An 18,821-nucleotide genomic window follows, 5' to 3' on the forward strand; every position below is an offset into this window, starting at 1 on the left:
TATATATTTTTCGCAGCTTTGCTAACTTTTTGGGGATCATGGCAGGCACACCTTATGGAAGCGTGTTCGGGCTGTGGTTGTCCCCCTCTTGGCGCAACTGCTTTCAGTCATTGACCGCGACCAAAACTTGGACATCCTGCTAGATGGAAACTGTGGTGAATTTGTCAAGAGGCTGTGGTTAGATATCTTTGGCAATGACAAGCTGCTGGAAATCCCACACCTAACACTGGACCACAAGTAAGTGGTGGAGATATTACACTTTACATAAAGGATACCAAATTACTATTACTAAGAGTTGACATACTGTTACATGCATATTTAAAAAATATATATATATATTTTCTCTTTTCACAGCTCTGAGACGAGAACAATCCTTGTACAGAACTACATTTCTCAAGACAGGAAGGTGAGCTGCAGCATGCCCTTCAGCTGGAGGATCAAGGACTACCTGGAGGAACTCTGGGTTCATGCGTTCCAACATGAAGGTATGGCCTGTTATCAGGTACTCTCGGTAAATAGCATGTTACCACCATGATGTTGTTGTGTTAATTAAATGTGTATGTCTGTTAGGCCACACTCACCGAGAGTTTGATGAGTTATTTTGGAAGACACCACTGGGACGATACATTGTGAAAGCAGACCGAGAGATGCAGGCCGAGTTTTTCCAACTCTACCTTCATGATTTCATTGCCATGACAATGAACGTGACTTGTCCGGAAGATCTGCAGGTTGTTTTTCTGTAATTTTTGAAGCCATTCAATTGTCAGGCAACATCTCCTTGGTGTGTGTGTGTGTGTGTGTGTGTGTGTGTGTGTGTGTGTGTGTGTGTGTGTGTACTGTATATACTAATGCACATTGTTTGCTTTTCTAGCTCCTGTGTGGTGCCCTGAACTGTTGCGTCAATGAGCTGCGATTGCAGCTCAATGCCACGGATACAGCAATGTCTCTTCCATGGGTCCATGCTGCTTATCATGAGTTCAAGAACCGGCTGCAGAACCTCTCCAGAATGATCTGCATTGAGCCCCAGGTGACCCAGCACCTCTTGAGGAATCATCATACTAGAGACGGGGTTGAACTGGTGAGCCTCTTAAGACTAATTAAGTCTTTTAAATAATACTTTTCTTTTTCCACTTTAAAGTTTTTGAATTTGGATGCAGGATTTTGGCTTTAAGATTGAATTATGTCTGGTACTTTAATGTTATTTACGTCACCTTTTTAGTGTTATGTGTAGTGATAATATCCCCCCCCCCCTGTCTCCAAGGTACTCGATGTGTATGCTGCTTTTGCATGTGTGGAGTCCCTGGAGCCTAGACTCCTGGACACAGATGCCCAAAGACAAGCCTGGCTCAGACAGGTGAAAAAACTCCAGGTTCCCATTGAGTTGATCTGCTCAGAGGACAGCGTGAGAGGCTATGGAGAGAGGAGCAAGGCGATCGTCTGTAGAGTCCAGTAAGTCGAGCTTAACTAAATATATTCAAAGGGTCCAAGTGGGGCCGTTAGCAGTACATACTGCTTGCTGTAGATTGCATTGAGGTGGATGGTTAATTGTTTGTGTTTCTCTGTTCGTAGAGCTGGATGGAATCGGATATTCTCTCTCTCTCTATTTGTGGAACACATGTTGTTGGGCATTGAGCAAGTGGAGAAGAAGCTGACACCTTTAGTTTTGGAGCATACAAAACGGCTTTGGCAGGTTGGTCTCGGTTCTTTGTACTAACTAGAAATGTTATGAATTCAGCCAATCACCATAAAACTGCATCAACAATAACCAAAATGATTCCTCTGCCATAAATAGCATGTACTACATCCACTCTCTCATAGATACTGGGAAAAAATTCAGACCTCAAAACTCAGCAGTCATTTGAGGCAGTAATTGGTTTGCTCAAAACCTGCAAAGATGGAGCCATCGAGTGCATCTTCAGGTAGAAATTCAGGTTTCTATTGTTCGCATGTCATCAGAATCTCCCCTGCTGTACTTTGCCTCCACCCTGTGTCTTCACCTATTTGTGTTTTTTCCAGGTTCGGTCTTACGCTGTGCCCAGTGTGTATGGGAGACCCCCAAGATCCGCTCTGCCTGCCATGTGAACACATCTACTGTGTAGCCTGTATCAAACAGTGGTTGATCCCTGGTCAGATGTACTGTCCCCTCTGCATGCAGCCAGTTACCGAAGACTTCCCCATGGTCCCTTCAGATACCATAAGGTTGGTAGCTGCATCTGGATTAGAACAACGGAAACTGATTTACATTTTTGTTCCTGATATGATGTGCTTTTTTTCCACACACACAAAATCCTTTGATGTACCCTGTGCTGTATCCTAGTTCCTTCAAAGGATCGAGGTGACTTCATGCTCTGAGTCTGGCATGTACTGAGTTCTAACAAAAAGCTTTTTGTGTCTCTCGTTTTCTGTAGGATTCTCATCAACCAACATGCTCAGTTCAGGAAGCAGTGCAATGCTTTCTTCATTGACCTGGTGTCCACTGTGTGCTTCAAGTACAACTCTCCCCCTTGTTCAGCTGTCATTCTCCATCTGCTGTCCTTTCTCATGGTGGAGGCCAACACTGTTTCCATTCTCAGAGGTGGGACACTGCTCTAACCATGCTCACACAACCTTGTCTCGTTATACAGATGTTGTCAGCTCTTAATATCATTTTTTTTTTTTTTTTGTCATGTTTTATTTCCAGTTAATCGAAAAATTCTGACAAAGGTGCTCTCCCCGTTTGATGACTCGGTGGATAAAAATCCAGTGGTTCGGTCAGTAGTGCTCAAACTCCTGCTGAAGTACAGGTGAGGTTGCACATTGGATAAAACCTGCTAATGTGAGATTTGAATATTTTCTTTTAGCTGGGTTTCTAATTTTTGTATGAATTGTACCGTTTCTGAAGCTTCGATGAAGTTAAAGATTACCTACAGCAGCATCTGGTGGCAGTTGAGAAGAGCCACATCTTGGAAGAGACGGACAAAACTGAACTCTACTTGTTGTACATCAACTGCCTGGAGGTACATGTGAAGTCTGACTCGGCTGTATATTTGGAAATAAACTCCTTTGTTCAGCAGCATTTGTTAAGATAAATGAAATGCGAATCTGCTAATCACACATGTGGATTGTAGTATCTTGTGATACAACTTTTATAGAATATTTATTCATTTCTCCAGGATTCCATGTTCGAAAGGTTGCAGTTCAGATCCATTGCAGACCAACGGGTGTGTCTGCAGGATGAAAGTGCCTTCCTGACAGACTACCTGCAATCACATGGTCAGTCTGCTGAAACAGCCACTGTGGAGTATCTGCAACAGGTTGCCAGAGTGCGCATGGACCTGGATTTGGCTGCAAGCTTCATCACAGAAAAACTCAGAGCCACAGGTGTGTAACTCTACTCATACTGTACCAGTTACTGAAAAATATAAAGACATTTGTGATTGGTGTGTGTTTTATAATACCAAAATGCTATTCTTCCTTCTCTTTTCAATCACGGCAGAGTCTCAAGAGACTGGTCAAAGTGGAACCGCAGCCTTCCTGACCAGTGCGGTGAACTTGTGTAGGCGCAGTGGAAGCGACTGGTATCGTGTCTACTTGATCCGGAATATCTGCAGCCAACATGGAGTGGAGTTTGTCCTGAAACTCCTCAAAGTGGGCGAGATGTGCTGGCTCTTCCCTGAAGAAGTGCTGCAAATGGTTTGATTACCCACATTGTGATTTTCAGCGCCCAACTAAAGGCAAGGTTGTAATCAAAAATGTAATGCCAGCGATAACTAAACCATGTGACTCAATTTTCATTCCACCCAGAATGAGGAAGCCACTCCAACAGACCAGTACCTTGTGTGTGGGGAAGACTACAAGACCATCAGAAATGCTGTTGCAAAAGCAGTTATGGAGGGAAAAGTGAACGGACTGGACGAGACTTGTGAGGTAACGTTGCGTTACTTTCTTTTTGATAAGTCTCAGGACTTCTGAATGTATGTTTACGTGGGTGTCTTGTTGCTCTCTTTCTTTGTAGGGGTGCAGATGCTTACCACAGCGTGCAGCAGTCTATCTTCTGTTGGCACTGTACAGAGAAGTCACCACTCTCTACAGAGAAGCCAATGCTAGCTTCCATCCCAAGCCTGAGGTAGACCCTTACATTTGGACCTTATGAGCTGATATATTTGTTTACACCCATTTTTCCGAATGACCAATGAGAAACTGTTCTGAAACTTGTCAGTCCATATCGAGTAAACATCACTATTAAGCCCACCAGATATGCTTTTCAGACATTTTTAATATAAACTCTTCCTTTTTTTTTTTTTTTTTTTTTCCCAATTGTGGAATGGGAACCAATCATAAAACTGCGGTTCTTTACTGGGCATTTTTCTGTCTGTGTTAGTAAACTACATACCCATATATGTTTGTATCTACAGCAATTGGAAGCCTTGACGACCTACATCCAGAACTCCAAATTCCTTGCCAGCCCACGGATGAAGGCCTTTGCGACGGCTTTGGTAACCAACCAACTCAGGTCGCTGGTTGTTTGTCCCGGGGCCTCTGGTGCCCAATCTGTGCTGGTGGACATAACCATCCACCTGGCTGCTGTCTTGCTCTGCGGGAACCAGGGGATCTTAGCTCCCCTGCAGCAGCTGGCAATGGAACCTGACAACATGCAGGTATGTATATTGTCAGCTGCTTTCAGTGATGGCAACATGGCCTCCTCTTCTTTGACGCAAATTGAATGTTTTTATCTGTTTGCACAGGCAGCCTTCTTGCCCACCATGCCGGACGACATGTTAGTAGTGGCTCGTCAAGCTATGGGACCGGTGCAGTGGTACTGTAAGTAAACAGACAAAGAAAGAAATGTACTCTTAAATTTCAAATATTATTTATAAGTCATTCTTTATTTACTCTTCCCATAGATTGTCCGAATGGTCACCCCTGCACGATTGGAGAGGTATGTACTGTTCAGTCTGACTCATAGTGAGTTTGTAATGAGTCTCTTTTTTGTAGCATTCTTTTCATACTTTGAAAAATTCATATTCTTGCACCCTATTTCTTTCCTAGTGCGGCCAGCCCATGGAAAAAAGTATTTGTTTGGACTGTCGTGTTGAAATCGGAGGCGTAAACCACTTGGCTGTGAAGGGATTTCAAGCTGTTCAGCTGCAGTAAGGAGGCATTGACTTAATTTGGGAGAGAAAGAATATAATTGAAAAGTTTGTATTGATGTATTAATTGTCTTGTCACAGGGGAGACCGCACTCAGACAGGCCACATCCTCGGCGACCCCAGTCGCAGGGACAATCCAGACATGCTGGACACAAAGAGCATCTCCCTTGTTCCCTTCACCATGGTCCGCATGCTCACCCACATGGCCATGCTGTTGGGTGCCTGCAGTCACCCACAGGTAGCTTAAATAAAGAGTACAGTTCCAATGGAGGTCCTTTCTCCATGCAATAAATTCTTGAGTGTTTAGGTGCAGCTGAAAAAAACAAATGCTCACAAAATAATACAAACTCCATCTTTCTAGTGTTATAACGGTCTTGATACTGTTTGTGTTTAATATGGGGGAGTCTGGTCAGTCATCCACTTTATTTGTGTTTCTAGTCTATCTCTGCCATCATCAAGCCTCCAGTCCCTGACCCAGCTGCTTTTCTACTTGCTCACCTGCAAGAGGACATGAAACATCTGATCAGATCTCTGGGTAAGGGGACGGACGACGCAGTCGGCGCCGTTCACCTGCTCATCAGCAGCCTCCAGGAACCCAAACAGCCTCCAACATGTAAGGAACAACAAACCTTCTGTTAAACTATTATGTGCTGTGCCAACATTTTGAGTAACATAATGATAGCAAAAATAAAGTTCTAATGCTTTGAGACATACTTGTCTAGGTTACAATTTGTCCCTCCAAAAATGGAACTCTAGATTCACTGGATTACCTTCTACTATTAAGCACAGCTGGTCTTTGCTTTCAGGGCCCGTTCCTTATGACAATGTGCTCTCCACCAAAGAGGCTAGAAATGGATGGGAGATGGAATTGAGCAACGCCATCATCGCACCTCAGCTGAAGGTAGAAATACTTTTTGACAATTTGTTCTAAAAGGGAACAAATGGAGCACGTCATTTCATTTCAGCAAAACATTTTGGTAGAATATGTGCATGTAACACATCCTCCTCTGTCATTTGTCTCCTCCACAGCACTTGGACAGACAGCTGAAGGAAGTGAACGCATTCATCCGTGCGGACTCTCGCATCTCAGCCAACCCAATCATGAAGCTCATGTTTGGCGATCCTCGTCTTTTCTTGGCCTCCCTTCCCCAAAGTTCTCTGATCCACATGTCTGCCGTGTGGAGCTGCAGGGAGAAAGTGTCTCTGCTGAGCCTCACCCACATTGTAGAGCAGAATGATGGCAAGGAAACCGTGCCGGTGCTCTGGAGATTTCTGCATAGGGTAAGAAAACAGTGACCAAACATGGCAGTCCACTTTTGAAAGCCAGCGAAAGAATCCTGTGTCCTACTTATAGCAGGTTTTGGAGAAGTTACTCCTAGAACAGTGCGTCATAGCGGCCCATGTGTACACTGAGTTCCTTGTGACTTAATATGTTGCATTTCCGTTAAAATCAGGTCAGAATGTCAGTCGATTGCAGTGTTGCGCCATTTAAAAAAAAAAAAAAAAAAAAAAAAAAAGAAAGGAGACATAACATCTTTATTTCAAAGAAATTTAAGTACATAATGGTTTTAGGAGTGATCTAGCCGAGGGTGGTTTCCACTGGGGGTCCTGTCGTCCCCCTCACTTTTGCAGTTTAAGTTTGATTCATCCACTGACGGAGTACTAAACTCACAGCCAAGATCCAGATGAAAGAAGCACTGATTTGATCAAAAATGTTACTGAGTCACCTTCAGTTATTACCGTTTGCTTCCAGCATTTAAGCTGTACGTGCAGCGAGTGATTAGCAAACTGTAATTTGCTCCGGAAGTATTTTAACCAATGTAATAATAACTCTCTTTGCGACTCCATTTCTGATTGTCTTGTAGTCTTCCCTGAACACAAGATTCTGGTTTATGGGGTCTATGGTCTTCACTCTGAGTGTAGTGAAAATTGAAACCACTGTATCATTATTTGCAGCATTACATTTAGAATACAACCATGCTTTCATTTGGGCACCAACACTGAAAATCATAATGTGGTGAATCAATAATAGTTAATTTGCTTTGCATGTTTTTTATATTTACATTTATATTAATTCAGACTTAATTAAATAACATTCATTTACTTTTTTTTGTTTTCGTTGAAGGACCTCTGACTTCAATGTTTATGGTTCCACAATAACCAGAATCATGCATCTTAAATGCCATAAAAACTTCACTGATGTATAGATATATCTATCTATCTCTATATATCTATATATATCTATATCAAAAACTGTAAGACCGACTTACTTACACAACACATTTTCCTTAAGTTTCACCTGCTTTACCAGGTCATGAAGAGCATTTAACAGGCGATTATGTGAACACACCACGCTTTTTAATTTCAGGAAGCAGAGTTTCGAGTGGTGAAGCACCTTCCTGATATCCTCACACTCCAGAGAGATCTGGTGAAGAAGTTTCAAAACATCACTGAGCTGAATTGTGGCACCATTGCCGAATTCCTCCACGGTCAGAAAGCAGGTACAGAAACTTAACTGCCTTACGCCAGTGGTTCCCAACTGTTTTTTTTTTTTTTTTTGTAATTGTATGACTCACTCTACACGTGAGATAAAAAAAGTTCCACGCAATTCCTAATTACCTCTTTCTCGGAAATGTCATAGTAAAGTAGCTGAGTAGCAGGTGACGTACAGTTTGAAAGCCCGCCTGCCAAGGAATGAGTTGTTTTAACCTGGAAGGAGACAATGATTGATTATTCTTAAAAGAGCTGAATCTCTTCCACACGTCAGTCCAACCAATGTGCTGCAAGCTGTGTCTCTAGTTGACGCGTCTACACTTGGAATGATTTTTTTTTTTTTTTTGTTTCTGTCGTGTGTGCAGTTTCGCTGAAAGCCTGGTATGATAAATACATCCACATCTTCCTGACAACGTGGAATCAGCTCAGAGTGTCTTTGGCCACTAACGGTAAATACAAACACACTTTGTTACACCAACACTGGCCCGTCCAACGTCTTGATCCGACTTGAATTGAAATGTTTTGTCCTTCAGGTGAAATCAAGATCCCAGCTGAGTTCTGCCAAAAGGACCTGGACCACAACAGTGACTTCAAGGTGCTGTTACCACGGCGACAAGGCCCCGGCCTGTGCTCTACAGCCCTTGTCAGCTACCTCATCGCCCTGCACAATGACTTGGTGTACTGTGTGGATAAGCACACTGGAGAGGAGACCAGGTGGGGGCGCTCATGCCACATTTATCCTCACTTGCATAAGTTTGGCTGTAAGAGCACATTGTGTAAACTTCTGTCCTATCTATATCTATATATATATCTATATATATCTATATATCTATCTATCTAGATATAGATAGATAGATAGATAGATATGCGTCTTATGTATGTTGCTTTTACTGAGATTGTTAAAGGATAGAAAGATAGCTTTCTAGTCAAAGATAGAAATAGTTGAAAGCAGAAAAAAAGCATGTTTTCAGATGCATTCCCAAAATACACTGGCTGACTGGGTTGTTTATAACTCCCCCAGCTACAAAGTGAGCCCTGCAGATCTGACTGACCTGCATGTGATTCGGTATGAGCTGGAGAGGGACCTGATGCCCCTGGTTCTGTCCAACACCCAGTACAGCATTGAGAGAGGCCAGGAGACTCTTCACGAGTACGACTTGCCCAAGATCCAGCAACAGATCGTCTCCCGCTTCCTACAGGGCAAACCTCTCATCACTCTCAATGTAAGCAAATTAAAAGCAAAGCACAGAAATGACTTCTCTTTTGTTTGGAAAATTGCTAAAACACCATATTCCTCTGTCCCCTTTCCACAGGGCATCCCGACACTAGTGAACAGACATGAGCGCAACTATGAGATTATCCTGAAGGATGTAAAAGCAAAAGTCCAGCAAGTAAGTTTTGACAAACACTACAGTCCTGGAACTACCTTTCATTCATCACATGGCATACTAAACATGTTGCTGTAGAAAGCCCCTCATACGAGATGATGATGATGGTGTCTGTGTGCCAACAGGAGCCTCTTCAGACTCTCACCCTATTCGCCGTGGCGGGGGAGCTGCACTCTTACAGCGAGGTGTGCGAGGCCTTGTCCACGCTGGAAGTGGCCCTTGGTTTTCTCGCCACGACCGGGGGAGAGCCTCACGCGCAGCTGTCCTGCTACCTGGAGGAGGTGCTGCAGATGGGAAACCAGATGGCTGCGCATATCCTCAAGGTCAGCCTATCTGAGACACCGATTATTTTACTCTGTTGCCGTTCTCCCACTTCCACTGTCAATTTTGTTACTTTTTTTTACACAAACAATTTGCCAAATCGACACCAAAGAGCAACATTTTCTTTTGTGCTCTCATACTATACTTTTACAAACATGGTTTGAATTGGTGTGGCTCTTTGTTTTTGCTAGGCGTGAGATAAAACTTAATGTTCTCCCTGTTTTGCTCACAGGCCCTGAGCATGTGCTGTCTTAAGCATTGCGTGGCTCTGTGGCAGCTGCTGGCCTCACTCAAGTCAGAACATATGCTGCGGCTCAAGAGGGTAAGGCATCGGTACACAGATACGGAGGTGTAAATGCTATTATTATTATTATTATTATTATTCGTAGTAGCAGTTTTAGTGATCTGTCACATTTTACTTAATCAATACTTGTGTATAAAAGTGCAGCATTATACTTTATTTCGCCCAATCCATGCATGCTCTGTGTTCTCCAGGATCCATTTGTGGAAGTGTCAGAGACGTACAAACAGGCCCTGAGTGAGGACGAGCACCGGCTGCTGACTGGCTTCTTTTCCAAGAGCAGCGCTGACAATTTCCTGCTGGAGATGCACGAGTTCCTGCTACTGGTCCTTAAAAAGCCCAATGCACCCGACACCTACAGGCCTGACTGGAGGTAAAACAAAATGTTCATTATTTATTTGTAATTTGCTAACCATCGCACGTGTCTATAAGTTCTTAAAAACGTGTCTGAAATGAAGGCTGGATCATTAAAAATGGAAGAAAAACCCTGTTGCGTGCTGTGTTTTCGCTCTTAGTTGAAACAAAGTAGATAGTGTGTGTGTGTGTGTGCGTGTGTGTGCGTGCGTGCTTTAATGTGATCACGTGTATAAAGTGTATGTTTTGTCTCTTCAAAGCCTGAAAGTCACACTGGTGTCTTACATGGAGCGCAAAGACCTGGACGCCCCCCCTGATGTGGAGGAGCTCTTCCCAGCGGAGATCTGCCTCTCCCAGTATGTTGAAGCCTGGAAGTTCATTATGGCCTTCAAGCAGGAGCGAGGACAGAGACAATGAAGACTTAAGGGGCGGGTTGTTTTTTTTTTTGTTGTTGTTTTTTCTCTACAGTCTTAAACTTTACATAATTAAGTCCCTCGGATGAAGTTGTGAAGTCATGGTGAATCAACATTATTGAAGCTGTCTAAATGTGTTATGTGTTTATTTATGCTGAGGAGATGTGCCTATTTTAGGAGCACTAATGTTGAGCTTTCATAGTGCCACAAAAGACAGTTCATATTTACAACCCACCTGTATGAAGAGTTGAAGTTTTTGCATTATCTCGTCTGTTTTTGTTTCATTTTCCATTTTCCAGAGCATCAACGTATCGAGCGTTTCCATACAGTTGAAGGTCTTCTGTCTTGCACTTTTCTTGTAATGTGAACTTTTGTCTGTCCTGAAAAAAGGCAGAAAAGACAATCTGAATACTACTCAGGTATAATATGTGGAATAATCACACAGACCTAAGTCACTTTCCTCAAAGCCACTTGTCATTTCCATTCCTTTTGTGTATCCATGTTATGCGTCTTATGTATGTTAAAGCTGCACTTGCCTTTCTTCCACTTTTTTAAATTCCCTGTCTTAAAAAATCTACACAAACTGTATATATAAAAAAAAAAAAAAAAACATTTTTCCTAAAGTTGAATTAAAGTTTTGACTTCATTTATTTTTCTTTAACTTGTCATTTAATGTTCAGCATATTTACAGAATACAATATTGCCTAGTTAGTTAGTTTTATGTTTGTGTGGCAATACATACTGCTGAGAATAAATCATACATTTCACCTTTTGTGTGCTTGTTTGTGTGTTTTACATAACACATTTCTAATGTGGCATCTTCTTTACTTCATGCTGATGTGACTCAGTGCTGCTCCCTCCCCTTCTTTGCTAAACACTGACTAATATTTATATTAGTCTATTTCAACTAACTAGTATATTTCTAGTTATTTGTCAACATGTAACAGCAGTAAAAATGTTTCCATCTGCCGTTGTGGGTCATTTCCTCAGTCGGCTCTGAATTGTCTTAAATCCTGTACTCCTAGTGGAGTGTGACAGTACAAGATTTTACTCAGCAGGGGTTTGGCAACAAGAACAGTCAAGATATGTGGATGTCGTGCTTAGATTCACCTCCTGTGAGACTAACATCATTTGTGGACATAAGCAGATTCCATTGTGTCTTTTTGTATTTTTTTGTCTGTCGTGTAACGTTGTCTTCAGCTTAAAGGGTACTGCCCAAATAACAAAAACAAAACATATTTTCTCACTTATCTTTACCCAAAGAGATCATCTTGGTGTTACATTACGCTGACATTTCTGTTGCTGGTCCCTTCTATGTGTCTGCAGTTGTGAAGAGTGTTTTACAGTAGATTCTCAACAGCATTACTGCTATAGGTCACAAGGAAAATGCTCCTTATTTACATGTTACATCATTGACAAAGACCAGAAGAGGCTATCCGTGATGGAGTGCTCAGGAAATGGCTGCCGGCCTGAGGTTACGTGACTTTCTGACCCTCTGTTGGTGGGAGCTCAATGTGTTTCTGATCAGGCTGATGGAAATGATAAGAACAAGACCGCTGCTGGACGGCTCCTTAATTCAATTTCCTCTATACCAAAGCAGTGTTTAGCATAACAATGACAAATGGAAGCATGCGCCTGTGAAAGTAAGCCATGCCAGCGACCACCCTCTGGGAGTCTGCAGCCAGTATGATATCAATAAGAGGAGTCAAAGACTGTCAGGTTCCCCAGATTTCCCCCAAATACCACTTCATTTTTGTTTTTCTTTACTCCGTGGAAAGATAATGCATCGATCACGCAAGCAATCTAACTTATAAATCATGATGAAAAATAGTTGTGTTGACAGACTGACAACCAGAGCTGTCACTCCACCGGGCTACGGTGACTTTCTAGCCATGTCCTCACTGCTCATTAGCAAACCCGAAATGTGGAAGTACAGTACACGAGGTTAATAAACACACACCCACAAATGGGTCACGAGGCGTGATTTGCGCAACTCGGTCCTGTAGAACAAGCCTCACTGAGCAAGTTCAATCGCTTTCACTTCCACTTCTGTAGGCTTCAAAGCCACCATGCCAACAGTACAAAGGGAAGGACACAAAGAGGCCAAATTATTTTCCCTGCTCTGTGTTTGTTTGTTTTTTTGTCTTTGTTTCTTGATGAGGAGGAATTGGGGGCAAAATTACTGTGCATCGTGGCTCACATTTAATGATATTCATGGTTGATGGACAGTTGGGGTCAGGTCACAAGCATATGAGGGTTTGAACAAAGCAGAAGAATGACGTGCAGAAATTACCTCTTTTGGTTTGCAGCTACAGTATGTTGGAGGATTTGACTGCCCTGGCTGAATTATGGGCATTTTTCTCCACAAAGTAGCTCTGCCGGGTCAGGGAATCAAGACTTCAGCCGGAGTTGTGCCTTCTTTTAAACTTTGATGAAATGAGCAATGAGAATAACTCAAAACCAGTATTTTAGAGTGTGGGAAATGCAACCCCAGCTCTATTTAAATGATCTGGTTTTGTTTTAAACCATATTTAAAACAAAATCAGTTGAGTACATGCTTGGTTCAACTCTAGAACCCATTTTCATAATGCTTTTTATAAAACCACAATCCTTTCAGCCCACAACTTAAATGTGTTTTTGATGTTGTCTCAAGCAGGGGCCTTCAACGTTTTTCAGGCCAAGGACCCCCAAACTGATAGAGATTTATATATTGTATGAAATTGTGTTCTATATTAAACTGGGCCTAGTGCCATGTATAAACATACCTTGTTATTATGCATTCAATACTAAGCTTTTCAAATAATACACAGGTTCATATATTCATGTCTTTATTTTAAACACATGCAAGGTACAGTGAGTAGGGAGGCCGTGTCACTGCCATTTATAAACATACCATGTCAACTGATACCAATGCCAATATCAACATTTTCAATTGCATGATAATCATGCATACAAGCTATTCAAATTAACGTTTTTATTTTAAACATAAATGCGGAAACGAAAAATGAGTGATGGCCTATTAGTGCCACTGCCATGCATAAAGATACAATACTGAACTATTAATATAATGGACAGATTCATGTTTGGTAAAAAAAAAAAAAAAAATAGTCTATTCAGCCTCTGATTGGTCGACAGACTCACATGGGCATCAGGTATGCTAACAGCAACAATAACTGTTCTCAAACATCCAGTGTTGGATTTATCGTTATGGAATTTATTTGACAAAGCCTCCACACTGACACCGCAGTTCAAGGCTGGATTACAAAGCTTCTGGAAGGCAAACGATCGCACCGGAGCCCTCATCTAATTGGCACAACTTGTTAGCTTCTCGGCTAACAGTCACAGCCTCTCAAATATATTCAGTATGTCGTATACGACTTACTTCGACTAAGAAACCTACTATGGCTACAAGTTATGCAGATTCATTAAGACGGGAGACGTGCAATCACTGTGCATTGTAGAATATATGTAAAATCATTGTAAATTGATTATTTGTTTATTTCCCATCATTATAACTTCATCAAACTAATGCCTTATTGATGGTCTGGCCAAACCTGTTGTGTGTAATATTTAGCTTTCTTATTTTGTTGCCCCAAAATAGTTTGAATAGTTTTCATGTTAAATCTAGGTCAGCAATCTTTAATCAGTTCTCCCGTTCACGCTTGCATTGGGTTCTACTTTTGTTTCTGTGAACCCTTCAGAGATGCCCTCTGAACTTCACAATCCAGTTACAATAACATAAAGTTCAGCTTTGAGTCGTGCCTTGATCTGTGGAGGAGCTTCACTCTTAACCCTTTGCAAAACAGCCTCAGATATTCATCAAGTGTGCACCTTGGGGATCCAATATCATTCTCCAGCACCGTCGCCAGTCAGGCGCTCCCAGTCAAAAGGGAGCTAAGATTTTAATGATTGTGGTATGAAATCAGTACCCTGAGATACCCCTGAGACCTCAGAAAGCACACCAACAGGCTACTGTATTTGCTATGGGGCATTACACATGCTTACTGGCGGTCTGGGAAAATGTTTTCTTTAAATTAGCCCTTCAGGGTGCTGCTGTTATTGCATTATTATCAAATTAGTGTTTTTTAATTAATACGTCATCGGAAATGTATGTGCAAGTAGGTCACAGTGGGGTGAGAGCAGAGAGCGTGTCCGGACTCTCAGGTTGCTCAGCCTACTGTGCAATGCTTAGAGAGAGAGAGAGAGAGAGAGAGAGAGAGAGAGAGAGAGAGAGAGAAAACAACCTCAGTGAGCACATCTGTGAATTATATTAGCTAATTGTGTGCACTTCTCCTTGCACTTAACACTCGGGTTGTCCTCCAAGCACAAGGAAGAAATTAAGAGCGCTGCTGCCATGTTGTTCTATTAAATACGTGAAGAGAAAATACAATTACCAGTTAAGTGGGAACATACCACATGGGATTATGAGAGGCACAACGTTTCAAGATTTCAGAGGGGGTTTATGCGTTTTGCCATGCACATGCAGGTTTACCAGCAGCACCATTGTAAGATATACATGCAAGCAGAGCACAGATAACAGACAACACTCCTCCTCCGAGTCCTATATGTCTCATTTTTGCAGTAAGCAGTTAACCTACAAAAGTATGGGCTTTCCATAATGGAAAAAGGCTGTTTGAGCATAATACTGAGTCCCCAGTCCAAGTGGAGCCTGCTGCTAAACTCACCTTGGGCAGAGAAATCTTAACTGTACCTGTTTCATAACTGCAGCTTGAATTTCAATACCAAACCCGCTCAGCCTTTGCGTTCCATAACAATAAAACCACACGTTGTATCTGATTGTTATGGTAAGAGGAGAGCGTGTTTGAGAAGCCCAGAAATATGTCTGCCCAAATAATAAGATGAAGCAAAGGCAAGACTGGGTTATGTGTCAGGTACCGAGGTTACATTTACATTGGTAAGAAGCCCCCTGCTGCTTTCACTGACTTTTGTTTTCGGGGAAAAAGGCGCTGGGTACCAGCCAGAATTGCTAATCCGTGCATTTTGTTTGTAGGGAAACACTTTGGAGCGCTGTCACCGGTAAACATGCTCTAATGTTACAGAATGGTTTCTGCCGTGCTCTAGTGCCAGCGTCTTGGACGTACACAAGGGCACATCTACTTCTAACCCTGAACACTTCCTCTGCTAGCCTGTCAACCACCACCCTCCAACGCCGACTTTTACGCTCGGCTGGCGCTCTAATCATTCTGCTGCTCTTCAGCAGATCCTCAGCTCCTAGAATTAGCACTTTGAGTCTCTGCACCAGACGCCACACAGAGGAAAGGATTACAGGTGGTGCTTGGAGCGCCTACCTTTCTGGCCTTTGGCAAGTATGTCCAGATTTGACTGAGGAGGACTTAGCAGACCTGTCAGCTTCCCACCCAGGGTTTTGCCTCTCCGCTCTGATTGTGTGTGTGTGTGTGTGTGTTTGTCCCTGAAAGCCCTGACTCCGTTTCTCCTTTCTGCCAAGAGATGGATGGATTAAATACTGAGGTGCTTGCCATCTTTCTACTTTTAAGGCTTTGGTCATGTCACAAAATTGTTGTTGTGTAAGATTTCCAGAAGTGTGTATAGAGTTTTCATTTCTTGGAGGGGTTTGGATTTTGTAACAAGTCAAACAACGGAGAATCAGCTTACATCAAGGCTGAGAAATGCCTGGAGCTTTTACAACACAGAACTGTCCTTTAGAAAGATAGAAAACAGTTGCTGCCTGGCACACAGCAAAAGAGTGTTACATAATACAATTAAATACTGTTCTCTCTTTCTCCTCTTTGTCCCCCTTGTCTTCCCCCCCCCCCCCATTTGCTGTCTCTCACACTCTTCTTTCTTACTTTCTCTCGAGCTGTCTTGCATCTCCCTTCATTCACTCTCGTCTCCTTGATGTGCTTTGTTATCCGATGGTCTTTGGCTGTGACTAGATAATGACTGTGCAAGAGGTTTTGTTTACCATGGATACCAAAGGATTAGAGTGATTGCTACTGGTGCCAGTGTTGTAGCAAGCCGGGGAAGCCTTCCACAGTGTATGGAGGTGCTGACAGTTATCCTATACAAGATTAGAGAACTTGGATTATGGGTCGTTTTTCTCCACCTGGCGATGAGAGACGGGGAGAAAAGGCCGCGCGTCACAATGCCAAGACCCCGAGGAACAGGGCAGTCCTGGGTGAAAGTAAACCACAGCCTCCGTGTTTGTTTTGAACATTGGCTTGTTCATTTGTCAGAGTTGTGTTATTCTGTAGCCAATGACACGCAGCCTTAGTCGTGGAAATGACATCACTTTTTACCTTGCCCTTTCACCTCGGTATTCCCTGATGCCTGTGGCGGTCCGCAGAGGAAGATGCCTCCAACTAAGCCCTCCTGTGGTCAAGGCCCAAGCCGGTGTTCAGTTTCACAGTGCCTCTCCTCTTGGCCCCAGCACAAATACACAACACCCTCTCCGATTGCACTTGATAATATTTATCCTCAATTATAACTCCACAGATATGGATTCTTGAGTGGAGTACAGTGGCAGCAGAGCGGCCTTGAGCCTCAGACCAGGTCTTACTGAGGCGGGTTCCTGCATGAACCCCAGACAATTCATGTTCTCTTCAGCAGTGGGGCAAAATAAGCAATGTAGCCATTAAGAGCTCCAATGCATTGGAGAAACACGTTGCTGTATATTTGTCCTTGTGTTGAGTGCATGCATTGCTTTAGTGAAATGTGAGACCAGCTAGAATACACACTAAGTGTCACACGTGAGGGGTGGTCACAGTTTAAATAAATGAATCCAGCTTCTCATGAGCCGCAGCCTCGTCCGCATTAACCCCCAAAACTAGGCAATGTCAGAGATAAGTGTATTGATGACTTCAGTTGAACAGACCGCCATAAACCATGAAGTCGTAAATCGGTCAAACACGCATAAGTTATGAGAAACACGCATGAACGGAGAGACCCATAATAAGATGATTAATAATAACCAGATGATTAATAATTTCCGGACTGGAAACAACACTGTCAGATTGTTGGTTTTGCCTTAAGATGAGTGTTCGAAGGAGTTTGAGGGAAGAAGGGAACCTCAAAGTGGTGAAAATGAACCATTTGTGTTAAAGTGAAGATGGGTTTAAGTTGAGCATGAGTCAGTAGTTTCCTGAGATCATCCGGCCAAAATGTTTAAATAGTAAAATGTAATGTTAAACCTGCAAGAATGTTATTTTTGGCCACTCGGGGGCAGCGGAAACAAGCTGTGAGCTCAACATACTGTCCCTATATTATCAGCTTATCAAGTTTAAATAGAAAACATAGGAAATAATTTCCTATTTACATTTCTAGCGTATGCAGAGCAATAGGGTGTTTTTTTGAAGGGTGTTTGTGTCCACCTGGCAAATGTTTGTCTAATATTCATTCTCTTTAAGCTCTGTCTTTGGTCTTCACCAACTCCTCAGGGAAATATCCGTCTCTCTAGCTGCTAAACTCACCACTATGTTCATTAGCTAATCACTAACTCTAGTGTTTGGTGTTGGTTTTTTTTTTTTTCTCTTCCCAACAGCGCAGCAGAACACTCGATATGAGATCAGTGAGAGTAAAACAAAAAACATTAAAGTTGCCGGAAAACCAAAACAATTAGCTGAAAGACTCTACAGCGCTCCGTACCTGAGGGGAACCTCACAGTCAGGTGATAATACATTGTGAGATCGACTCCTTTCGCATACAAGTAGTCATTTGATCCATTGGTAATACTAAACTATTAATTGTAGCCAATATGAGGTTTAGCATTTTTAAGAACAGGTTGAATTTCTTCAGTGACTAAAAGTGTGCTACAGGAAACTCAGTGACCCAAAATAATAGAGTTAGCTAGCGGCTCTTTACTACATTCCGGCAGGCTAACCTGTGACGATGACGGAGACTCATAACATTGCATCCAATTTATGTTGTACATAAAGAGCAATATTCAACTTGGCCAATCAGTAAGTATATATATATATATATATATATATATCCCTTTACCTCTGGGCCTTATTGCCTCAAAACTGTGGCACCCCATATATCTTGAGATCATCCGTCTCATTTCTGGTCTGCCAGCATCCAGTATAAGCTGGAGCTCTTATTGAGGATCAGCCTGTGATTTGTTGGTTGTCTTGGCTATTAGAGATGGCATTAGAGGATTGAGGATTTTCTTGCAGGGGAAGTAGATGGAAATAATGAGGGGAAGGAGCTGCTGCCAGCCCCTGCTTTTTTTTTTTGACCTGCGCACACATAGAGAGATCTGTGTGTAATATTGTTGTTACTGGCAGGGCCTATTTTGGGCAAGTCAGCACTACCCTGTGATGCCCAGGAACGACATGCATGTCATTTCCTGCCAGGGCCAGTCATTTGGTTATTACTGCTGCTCACTGGCAGCCCGCTCATGTTCTGTCTCTGATTTCCCAAATGAAACATGTATATTTTTCTT

The 18,821-nt window shown here is 42.5% G+C and overlaps 1 protein-coding gene across 1 annotated transcript in view; it reads left to right on the forward strand.

The window, feature by feature from the left end:
- LOC116394571 (E3 ubiquitin-protein ligase rnf213-alpha-like) overlaps positions 1 to 12,646 on the forward strand; it is a 31,476-nt gene extending 18,830 nt beyond the window's left edge. Inside the window, exons 36-67 of the mRNA XM_031867772.1 lie at positions 46 to 237; positions 355 to 485; positions 571 to 728; positions 872 to 1,078; positions 1,262 to 1,449; positions 1,570 to 1,690; positions 1,819 to 1,919; positions 2,017 to 2,199; positions 2,409 to 2,575; positions 2,681 to 2,783; positions 2,882 to 2,996; positions 3,153 to 3,360; positions 3,476 to 3,672; positions 3,784 to 3,906; positions 3,995 to 4,105; positions 4,395 to 4,637; positions 4,725 to 4,800; positions 4,884 to 4,918; positions 5,029 to 5,129; positions 5,211 to 5,367; positions 5,568 to 5,742; positions 5,936 to 6,030; positions 6,159 to 6,410; positions 7,498 to 7,630; positions 7,988 to 8,071; positions 8,156 to 8,336; positions 8,644 to 8,845; positions 8,936 to 9,013; positions 9,136 to 9,333; positions 9,564 to 9,653; positions 9,827 to 10,005; positions 10,247 to 12,646. Coding sequence (XP_031723632.1) covers positions 46 to 237; positions 355 to 485; positions 571 to 728; positions 872 to 1,078; positions 1,262 to 1,449; positions 1,570 to 1,690; positions 1,819 to 1,919; positions 2,017 to 2,199; positions 2,409 to 2,575; positions 2,681 to 2,783; positions 2,882 to 2,996; positions 3,153 to 3,360; positions 3,476 to 3,672; positions 3,784 to 3,906; positions 3,995 to 4,105; positions 4,395 to 4,637; positions 4,725 to 4,800; positions 4,884 to 4,918; positions 5,029 to 5,129; positions 5,211 to 5,367; positions 5,568 to 5,742; positions 5,936 to 6,030; positions 6,159 to 6,410; positions 7,498 to 7,630; positions 7,988 to 8,071; positions 8,156 to 8,336; positions 8,644 to 8,845; positions 8,936 to 9,013; positions 9,136 to 9,333; positions 9,564 to 9,653; positions 9,827 to 10,005; positions 10,247 to 10,403 — 4,741 coding nt within the window. The 3' untranslated portion in view covers positions 10,404 to 12,646. The remainder of the gene's footprint in view (positions 1 to 45; positions 238 to 354; positions 486 to 570; positions 729 to 871; positions 1,079 to 1,261; positions 1,450 to 1,569; positions 1,691 to 1,818; positions 1,920 to 2,016; positions 2,200 to 2,408; positions 2,576 to 2,680; positions 2,784 to 2,881; positions 2,997 to 3,152; positions 3,361 to 3,475; positions 3,673 to 3,783; positions 3,907 to 3,994; positions 4,106 to 4,394; positions 4,638 to 4,724; positions 4,801 to 4,883; positions 4,919 to 5,028; positions 5,130 to 5,210; positions 5,368 to 5,567; positions 5,743 to 5,935; positions 6,031 to 6,158; positions 6,411 to 7,497; positions 7,631 to 7,987; positions 8,072 to 8,155; positions 8,337 to 8,643; positions 8,846 to 8,935; positions 9,014 to 9,135; positions 9,334 to 9,563; positions 9,654 to 9,826; positions 10,006 to 10,246) is intronic.
- The last annotated feature ends 6,175 nt before the right edge of the window (positions 12,647 to 18,821 follow it).

This window comes from Anarrhichthys ocellatus, unplaced genomic scaffold (assembly GCF_004355925.1).
Source record: "Anarrhichthys ocellatus isolate YVR2014 unplaced genomic scaffold, GSC_Weel_1.0 scaffold40, whole genome shotgun sequence".
NCBI classification, from domain to species: Eukaryota; Metazoa; Chordata; class Actinopteri; order Perciformes; family Anarhichadidae; genus Anarrhichthys; species Anarrhichthys ocellatus.